General features: G+C 39.4%; 1 protein-coding gene across 9 annotated transcripts in view; it reads right to left on the bottom strand.

Moving 5' to 3' along the window:
* Positions 1 to 5,526: 5,526 nt before the first annotated feature.
* YWHAZ (tyrosine 3-monooxygenase/tryptophan 5-monooxygenase activation protein zeta) overlaps positions 5,527 to 9,661 on the bottom strand; it is a 34,683-nt gene continuing 30,548 nt past the window's right edge. For all 9 annotated transcript variants that reach the window (XM_045454047.1, XM_045454043.1, XM_045454044.1 and 6 more), the window contains one exon: positions 5,527 to 7,748. In XM_045454047.1, the coding sequence (XP_045310003.1) occupies positions 7,689 to 7,748 (60 nt within the window). In that variant the 3' untranslated portion in view covers positions 5,527 to 7,688. The remainder of the gene's footprint in view (positions 7,749 to 9,661) is intronic.

The following is a 9,661-nucleotide window of genomic DNA, read 5'->3' as shown; positions in this document are numbered from 1 at the left end:
AGAGTTCTGGAGAGCGCGAATCTCTTCAATTCATCCTTTGCACCGGCCCTTGTCACTCTCCACCGGGAGCTGACATTGTAAGTGAGGCGGAAGACCTAAGTGGCTTCCCGCTAAAGCCTCTCCTCTCTGTGGTCCAGGGGCTGGTGGGGTCTGTGGTCAGCGTCATTCCCTACTGCCTCGCCCGGCCCACGCCTCTTCATCCGCTGGCTGCATGGCTCAGCCGGGGCTACACTCTGTAGGGGCAGGGAGGGTCTCACGTGACCGGAAGACAACTAGACATTGCCCTCCTCTGCCCAGGACAGACGCTAAAGCCAACTTTCAGAGTCACCCACGGATCCTTTCGGGGCCGGTCACCAATTATCTCTTGAGCGTGCTCTCTGCCAGCTGCTGCTTGACCACCACTCAGACTCCACCATGGGGATTCCATCCAGGCAGCCCTTTTAAGCCAAGTTTCTGGTCTTGACCCTGGCTGGCTAGAAACAGGTCCACATTCTTTGCCTCCACAAACCTTGGGAGAGCAGGCCATTTCTAATGCAGTTACGTCTCCCCCACTCTGCCCTCAGCATGGCAAGCTAGACTCCATCTTTTGACTTTAGAGTGCCCAGGGAGCCTAGTGTCACTCCGTGCCACATGGATTCGATCCCAGGATAGTCTGTGAGGTGGCCCCGTTGGAGCACCCCTTCTCTCCTTCACTGAGCACTCCAAAGCTTTCTCCAAATTCTCCCATTTCCAATTTTTTTGGTTCTTCAAATTTGACCCCTTAGAAAGTTCTCCAAGAATGGACTAAGGCCCGTAAAAATGACTTCCTGGGGGCGCCTGGGCGGCTCAGTCACTTAAGCGTCTGACTTCGGCTCAGGTCATGATCTCGTGGTTCACGAGTTCAAGCCCTGCGTCAGGCTCTGTGCGGACAGCTCAGAGTCCAGAGCCTGCTTCAGATTCTGTGTCTCCCTCTCTCTCTCTCTCTCTCTGCCCCATACTGCTCACAATCTCTCTCTCTCTCAAAAATAAACATTAAAAAAAAACTTTTTAATGACTTTCTGGACAGCTCCCTTGCAAATCCTGGTAAAGAAAAAAAATAATAACCAGCAACCATATTTATATTTTATCTAGTACTATTTATGGGTTAGAAATAGATTCTGTACCCTGAACTCTCATCATTAGACTTTTCCTACAGAAACCAGTAAGATTCGAAGAATCGCAGAGGGACATGAGAAAAAAAAGTTGAAAATCTTAAGACTTGGCTATCCATGGGGCGTGACAGATGCCTCGACTCAGGACTGAGTGCGGGGCATTTCCTCTAAAGATGGGGAAGCGCAGAACCTTAGGTAGGACAGTCTGAATTCGCTGAATTGGCTGAAGTGGTTTAGGACAAAAACTTCTTCAGGCCCTACAAGGACACACTATGTGCTACTAAAAGTTCTTAAAGACTTTCCTGCTCCTTCATTTTGGAGACCGTACTTTTCATTTGTTCCAGTGTTTCCTGGTACAGCCTTGCCAACTCAGTCCTTCTTCTGACCAGATCTCCAGTTCTTGCTTCCTGCTCCTCCAGAGTAGGTAGGACGATTTTAGGGTGTAATGAATAGGACAGCAATTGACCATTTTGTATGCTCTTTCACCAAACTTGGTGGCTATTTTTCAGATTTTCTTTGCTTAATCTTACCACCATCAGGTAAGCCTTTGACTACTGAATGTACTGGCCTACCGTACCGTTTCCCTTTCTTCTCCTTTGTGACCTCTAGTGCCCAGAGCTGGATTAATTGTACCGCTTGTTTTATCCCTGTCCTTGAATAGCTCGCTTTCTAATGAGTATTTGTGAACCCACCACCCCGTCCCCAAGCCGGTAATGTTACAAATTACTTATTTACCTATGTCCTTCTGCCCTAGCCTGTGCCCCCCCCCCCCCTTATCCACAGGCAACCTCCATCCTAAATTTTGTATCATTCATAATTTTGGTAGAGGAAAGAGAAATCCTATCACGTATGTGTATGCCTAAGCAAAAGGTTTGTTCATTTTTGAACTTTATGTCGTATTGTTTTTCACAGAATATTGTTATTAAAATTCAGTCATGTTACCCGCTGGGCTGCAGTTGATTTTCACTAATGAAGACTGCCATTGGATAAAATAACCCTAACCATTCTCTGTCCAATGGACATTTGGATCGTCTCATATTTTGCTTGTTCAAAAAGTGCAGCAGTTTTTGGTGCACACATGCAAGTGTTCCAGGACATACACCCAGGGGCAAGTTGCTGGATTATAGCGATGTGAAAGTCACCTTTGAGATAATGCCAAATTATTTTCCAGAGGGATGTAACTCCCATCAGCAATGTGTAAGAGGTCCCAAACCACATCATCTCCAGTATTTGGCATTACCAGACTTCCAAATTGTATTAAGTGGGGGGTAAGACGGTGGTATCTAATTGCGGTCCTGGTTCACATTTCCCTTGTTAAACCTCTCTTCATATAATTACTGGTCCTCTGTTTCCTCTTCCATGAAAATGTTCAACATCTTTGCCCACTCTCGTATTTTCTTATTGTTTGTATTATTCATACTGATTCTTTGTCAGTTATATGTTGTCTCAGTTACCTTCCACTTCCAGCCAAATTTTTATGTAGTTGAATTTAAAGTTCATATATACACGGAGTCTGAGTTTACATATAACTTTCTTAGTTATACATGTTGTGTCCATTTTGAGATGTTTCCTTACAAACTGCAAAGTCACCAAGTTATCACCTCTATCTTATGAACATTGTTCACCCGTTAACTCCTTCATTCTTCTGGATTTGATTTTTGTGCATGGCATGATTTACAGTGCAAATGGCATTTTCTTAAAATACACAAAATTGTAAGTTAATTATCTCCTCTCGACACAGTGAAAAGTTCCAAAATAGTACCTGTTTCCACACCAAACCAGTCATTAATGTGGAGAACCTGTTATGGCAGGTAACTTTATCCTTAATCTCCTTGCTTTGGGAATCACCTGCTGAGCAGATCCACAACTTGTTTTACAGACTGTGGTTTTAGAACTAGCCTTTTTTGACTCAAAATGTAGTCTTCCCAATTATGTGTTCCCCATCCCCCTGTAGACTTCAGCAGTAAGGAGACTCAATCATTAAAGCCCATGGGAGCTTTGCCAAAAATGCATATTCCTGGACTCCAACCTAAGAACTTACAATCCTTGAGACTGGTTGCTGGGAACAGACATTTTTAAGCTCCTCAGGTGATCAAAAGCATTGAAAGTGAAAACCACAAGCCTGTTATTTAGAAAACAGAATGTTAACCTATTTCTTCCCTAGACAGAGTCCCTTGCTTGTGGGAGCATGGAAATGGTCTTTTAAGTTCTCGTAACTTGAAGCCTTTGCACATGCTGTTAACCTCCACCTGGACCCCATTCGTTCTGCAAGTCCTGACTCAAACGTAAATCTTGTACTGACAGGTTTTGAGGTCTGGATTTGGAAATTAATACTTAAGTCTTTTATGCACATTTGACCGGTTAAGTTTGTGCTTTCAGAAATTTCATGGAATGGGCTCAAATATGGAAAAAAGTACTCCTTATCAACGGAGTCTCTGGCATCACTTGGGGTTAAAAAGAGCTGTGCCTAAATCCACCCACTTTCAACTTGGTTTCTATAGCCAAGACACATGCTTGCTTGTCCAGCATGATAGACATTCTTATCAACTGAGTAAGGGGCACCTGGGTGGCTCGGTCAGTTAAACGCCTGACTCTTGATTTCAGCTCAGGTCGTATCTCAGGATCGTGAGATTGAGCCCCACGTCTTGGGATTCCCTCTCCTGCTCTCGGCCCCTCCACCACCCATGCATGCCCTCTATCAAAATAAACAAACAAATTGAGTAATTAGGATAATACAGGGCAGGTGCAGATGTCTTCCAGAAAGTTCGCAGGTCAAAAGTCTTGCTATTCCAGGAACTACTTGGGGGTTGACAGTCATATATAAATTAAGACTTCGAAGAATCCAGGTGGGCAGCGTCGGATTTGGATGGATACTGCAACACTTTTGTGGTTAGTTTTCAAGTTAAAGCAGATCTACCGTGATGAGCTCTCCAAGACGATTTTGTCATCCAAGAGTATCATTTTCCTTAAAGGTCTGTTTGTGAAGTTTCTTTAAAAAAACAAAACACAACAACCTACACAGATCCAGCAATACCTTATTTTTAGGCCTTTAATCTTTAGGAGAACTAGAATTAACCAAGAAGATTGTGACTGCCACGTCACACTAAAGAGAATTTTATGGACATACTTTCACATTTAGCATAAAATCCAAGTCTAGCCATCTTCCAAGTGCCTGGTTTCAGCCACCACCTCAGAACTGTAGATGTTTCCATTCCGCCACTAGAATTTCCTACATACAACAAAACAAAGCAAAAAATTACGGTTTCTTGCTCTTCCCCTCCAGGAATGTGTTAAGACAGTCTCTGAGAAGATAGCACCAGTTAGAAAGTTCTTAACACACTGTAGGTTCTCATGCAAGGACTATCGCGTCCATGCATCCAAGTGAAGTGCCCTTTTCCCCTAACGTAAAGGGTATTAAACTGTTTTAAGGATGCTGTCACTACTGCAAAGTCTCCAAAATCCTCAGATTTGCACCAAGAGGCCACATAAGACTTTTCAACATCTCATTGTTGGTTAAGAGTTCCCCAATTATTCAATGAAGGTTTTACTCTCAAACTGAGGTCTAACCAAAAATAATCTTGAGACTACACCTTCCATATTGGCCTTGACTAGTTTTAAATAGGATTTGGGCCATGGGGCAGGATTGACTGCAGGGAAGCCAGAATGGAAAACAACTTGAGGCCTTAGTGAAGCCACTTCACATTCTTTTAATTTTCCTAGTCCTCCCTCCCCGATGCCATCTGTACGATCTTTATAGCATGAAGCAGCAGCGGACCTATGAAATGCAAAAGCTAGAACCAGAGGCCAGAGCTGCAGCCGAGTCCATCCTTTCAACTGATCGCACTGCTGGTTCTTCTCTCAAAGGACAACTGTGAAGTGGAATCTGGCTTTTCTTTGTTTTAAACAACTCCAAGACTACACACACGCAAAATACACTGTTGGGTTCTCCAAATTCCTGGAAATACCACGTTACATTGACAAAAACAGACATGAAGCCTGGATTTGGGACAATTGAAGAAATGTTATAAAAATTTATTATTCAAATCCCAAGGCAAAAAATCTCAGGTTGGAATCTTCCTTCATCTATTGGGCACTAGTGCGTAGAAACATTAAATTAACAGCTAATATTAATGAAGTATTATCACAATTTATTTCAATATCAAACTAATTTAGATGACTAATGCACATAAATAGGCAAATGTGACAAGCTTTAGATTTTATTTATAGTTTACTTGAATGAGAATCAAGTCTAGCTTAATGTTCCTTAGCTATAAATGATTACTTCATGTCCTTGGCCTGGGGGTCAGGAGAAATCGTAAGAAAAAGAGCCATGAAGAGGATTATCTTACCCCAATGCATAAAAGATCTTTTCTCCTTGAAAGAAAGACCCCAAGGCCTCCATTGCACTTTTATTTGAATGTAGTACTTGGGACAACTGTCCCAAAGGGCTGATATTTCCCAATTTAATCTGAGGTCATAATAAAACAAGCAACAAAACAGTATTTGGGATTTCAGTTTCTCACCCTTATCACCAAGACTCACTGCCTCCCATCATCAATATTTATTGAGCATTTACAGTGTACTAGGCACAATAGAACATACAGAAAACATTGTCCCTGCTCTTGAGGAGCTTACATTCTAAAAGAAAAAAAAAAATACACCTCTTTTAAAATGGTATTTTTGTTTGGTGTTTTCTGCAAGGTACTGAGGAAATAGTCTGTAGGGTGAGCTTTGGGTATAACTTAGCCCCATCATTATTTAAAGAGAGGAAGAGGAAGGATTTTAAAGGCAGACAATGACAGACCATTCAGGAAAGATAGGGTTTACAAGGAGATAAACACAATCTCATCAACTAAGGAGAGATTTGCTGCAGTAAATAGGATGAGGGAAATAGTTTGTGGGATGCAAGCAAAGGAAGCAAGGTATCCTTAGACATTGAGTGGAGCCAGAAAAATCATGCGGCCTTTTTTCCAAGTACACGGCCACCAAAGTAGGAATGGTTGGTGACAAGACAGAAGGCTAAAAAAGGTAATCCTGTACACCTGACAAATAGAAAGAATAAAGATCGAAATTGAAGGCAGGCTATAACAAGATCAAGAAATCCTTAAAAACAAAAGTGATTTGGAAGCACAAAACTTAATGCTACCCAATGTCATGATGGGCCAAGAACAAAAACATTGTGGCTTCCTAAGTCAGAAAATGCCATGTACCAAAATTTTAAATGGAACACATTACTTTTTTTCCAATCAATCTCCCGTCTGGAAAAAAAAAACACAAGGAGAAATATGGGACATGGTGGTTGGGAACAGTAGTAGTTATAGTAGTAGTATTTTGTTGTTATGATAAACTTTGTACTTAAACTTGGTAAAAGCCCATTAGCTGCCAACAGGGAATAAGGAATAAATTTCCAAAAATGTACAATTTCCTTTAGAGAAGTTTCAGAACCAAAAGACTAATTTACATGAAAAGCTGTAGAGAAAGTAGTTGAAAAGTCCATTCATAAAACTTTTATTCCACTTACATGAACTTAATACACGTGTTCTTAACAATTATGCTTGGATTGTTCATGAAAATTTCATAAGACATTAAACAAAGCTAGCCGTCATCTCAAGTTATTTCCCTGTTAACTATTTTTACAGCACATGCATGTTAGGCAAGTATCAAAAAAAAAAAAAAAAAAAAAAAAAAAAAAAAAAAAAATCACAAAAGCAAGAAAAACCAAAAACAGAAACCAAAAAAAAAAAAAAAAAAAAAAAAAAAACCCTAAAAAAAGTTAAATACATGGGATTTTTGTTTTGCTGCTGTGCTTGATATACATAAAGTAATGGATATCAAGCAATTCATTTTACTGCATCTTTACTTGTACGTTTGTTCTTAGGTTGCCTAAAACATTTAAATACAAATAAAATGAGTGTAGCAAAAATAATGAAAGCAAACAGCAGGTAACTTTACAAATAATGGAATGTGAACCGTTTCTGCCCTTATCCAGAGTAAATTGGGTCACAACTAAAGGATCACTTCTGTAACTGTAGTCAAAGGTGTGCACATTTGAGAATGAGTATGCCACAGATACACATGGTTCAACATGTAATATCTACGGGACGCCCATTTCTACTACAGCCCTGTAAGTGCTCCAAACCTTAAAGTACCCACAAAAACTACACCTGTATCTGGAACCAATTATCCCTTTTATTCCCCACCAGGACAAACCAATATGTAGGCAGTTTTCTTTGCTTAGACATGGAAGCAGTTTTAACACTGGCCCTTGTGAAGCCACAATGTACCAAAAGTACTATGCCAAACGTTTATACTAGTATAAAAATTCCACATCCCCATATTGGCCACCTCAAGATGAAAACAGATAACTCCCTAAGTGTTAACTGGCTCTACTCCCCTAATATTAAACATAAAAACCACATGGGAAATATAGAAATTCAAATAGAAGTAACATAAACCTGTCATAAATCGTAAACAAAAAACTATTTGTGGGACAGCATAGATGACAAATGGTCTACTGTGTAAATTTTAGAATGAGGCAGACAAAAGTTGGAAGGCCGGTTAATTTTCCCCTCCTTCTCCTGCTTCAGCTTCATCTCCTTGGGTATCCGATGTCCACAACTGGTTAAAAAAAAAAAAAAAAAAGAAAAAAAAAAAAAGATTTTTCAGCACAGTTCAGAAAAAAAAAAAAAAAATCTTAATATACTTACTTATCAAGGTACCAAAACGTAACCACAGCTTTTGCGGAAAGGCTTTCTTTAGAAAATAGCAGCAATGAAGAGAACAACGAAGATGGAAAACATCCTTATTTTCTCCCTAACCACTGCGTAAACATTTTAAGTACAAAGAGTTGTCTTCAAATAACAAGGTCAGATACAAGAAATTCTTGATTATTCATATGAGAGAAAACAAAATAAACATCACAGAAGAGCCACAAAATACTAAGTATTAATAGCTACGAGAATATCAGACTGCCCTGAATACCCCCAATATGAGAGATCCTCTTAATCCAACCCATGTTCAAGCTCAGGTCGACTACTTTCCCTTGGTAAAACTTAAGACTCCCCACTCGAAAGGGAATCCCACACTCCATGAAATTCAAGAGTGAGGATATCAAGTCTGAATTAAATTACAAATTTAGCTTTCTAATGTTTTTAGCTTAGAGAAACAGGATTCAAAATAAAGCTGAATACAAAACACTGGTCACAACCCAACCTTCTGAGAGGTAATTAAGTAATTAAGACTATGGATTCTATTAATTTTTCATTAAGTTTATCAGCAAGTTAAAAAAATGATTTCAAAATTAGTTCAGCGGCTTCAAATATTAACTTTTGCAAATCTAAATAGTTCATAATGACTTTTAGAGATAATTACAAAAGGCCTAATTCAAGATGATCTTAAATTTTATATTGCTTATAAAATGAAAACACCTCAATATTTTCCTAACTCCCAAATCACCCACTAGCTGTCTTTATTTATTAACCAAATAGATCTCTGGCCTGGAAAGGAGACTTCTTCCAAGGTCATATTTAAATTAAATGACCTCTGGAAGCCTGTGTGTTCCTATTAAACAGGGGTTTATAAGATGAAATTGTCTTCTAACACCTCTTCCCAGTTCTGAACTTCAAAGATTCTTGAATTTTCCATAAATGCCTTAAAAAACTTGACACATTTTTTCTACTAGGGTTATGCGTTAGCAATGATTAGTCAACCAGATCCAGACTCAAATACTAGGTAGTTTTGACAAAATTTCTTTACTTAACAGATAAATGATCTAACCAACTAATAATGATACCCAGTGATACTACCAAGGCTCAGAGAAGCCACAGTAACTAGTGACAGAATCAGAATATAATCCTTCCTTTTCTTCTTACTCAGTTGTTCCAGGATGCTCTTCATGCTATACTAATATCCAAAATTTAGCTGGAAGTACATGTATCAGATCACGCCCTCTCAAAAAGTGATGAGACTGTAACAGTAAGCAGGCCCCAATTTCTACCTTATAGGAATGACAAGGTTCATCACTTCAAACCTTTAGAAAATATGAGAATTCTTAATATTAAAAAGAGGTAACAAATTGAAGTGCTTCTTTCATTTGTTATAAGAAATTCATTCTTGGGGCACTGGGTGGCTCAGTCAATTAAGTGGCCAACTTCGGCTCAGGTCATGATCTCATGGTTTTTGAGTTCAAGCCCAGCATCAGGCTCTGTGCTGACAGCTTTGGATTCTGTGTCTTCCTCTCTCTCTGCCCCTCCCCTGCTTGCGTGCGGGCGCTCTAAGATAAATAAGCATTAGAAAAAAATTAAAAAAAAAAAAAAAAAAGAAATTCATTCTTTAAGAAATTACAGGTTATTCTCTTGACTAAAAAATCCCACAAGTTTCTGGTAGCCCCCAGTTACACTTTCTAAAATAATTTTGTTTATAGTAATAATAAAGTACATGATGCAGTTCAAAAACCTTTGCTGAGAGTATTCAATACTAGAATATTGAACAGGTTCAGAAAACTGGCAGTGAACTGGAATAAAGCTTAGAAG

This window comes from Leopardus geoffroyi, chromosome C3, assembly GCF_018350155.1.
Source record: "Leopardus geoffroyi isolate Oge1 chromosome C3, O.geoffroyi_Oge1_pat1.0, whole genome shotgun sequence".
Lineage (NCBI taxonomy): Eukaryota > Metazoa > Chordata > Mammalia > Carnivora > Felidae > Leopardus > Leopardus geoffroyi.
The sequence above is the reverse complement of the archived record's forward strand: the minus strand, read 5'-3'. Positions and strand labels throughout refer to the sequence as shown.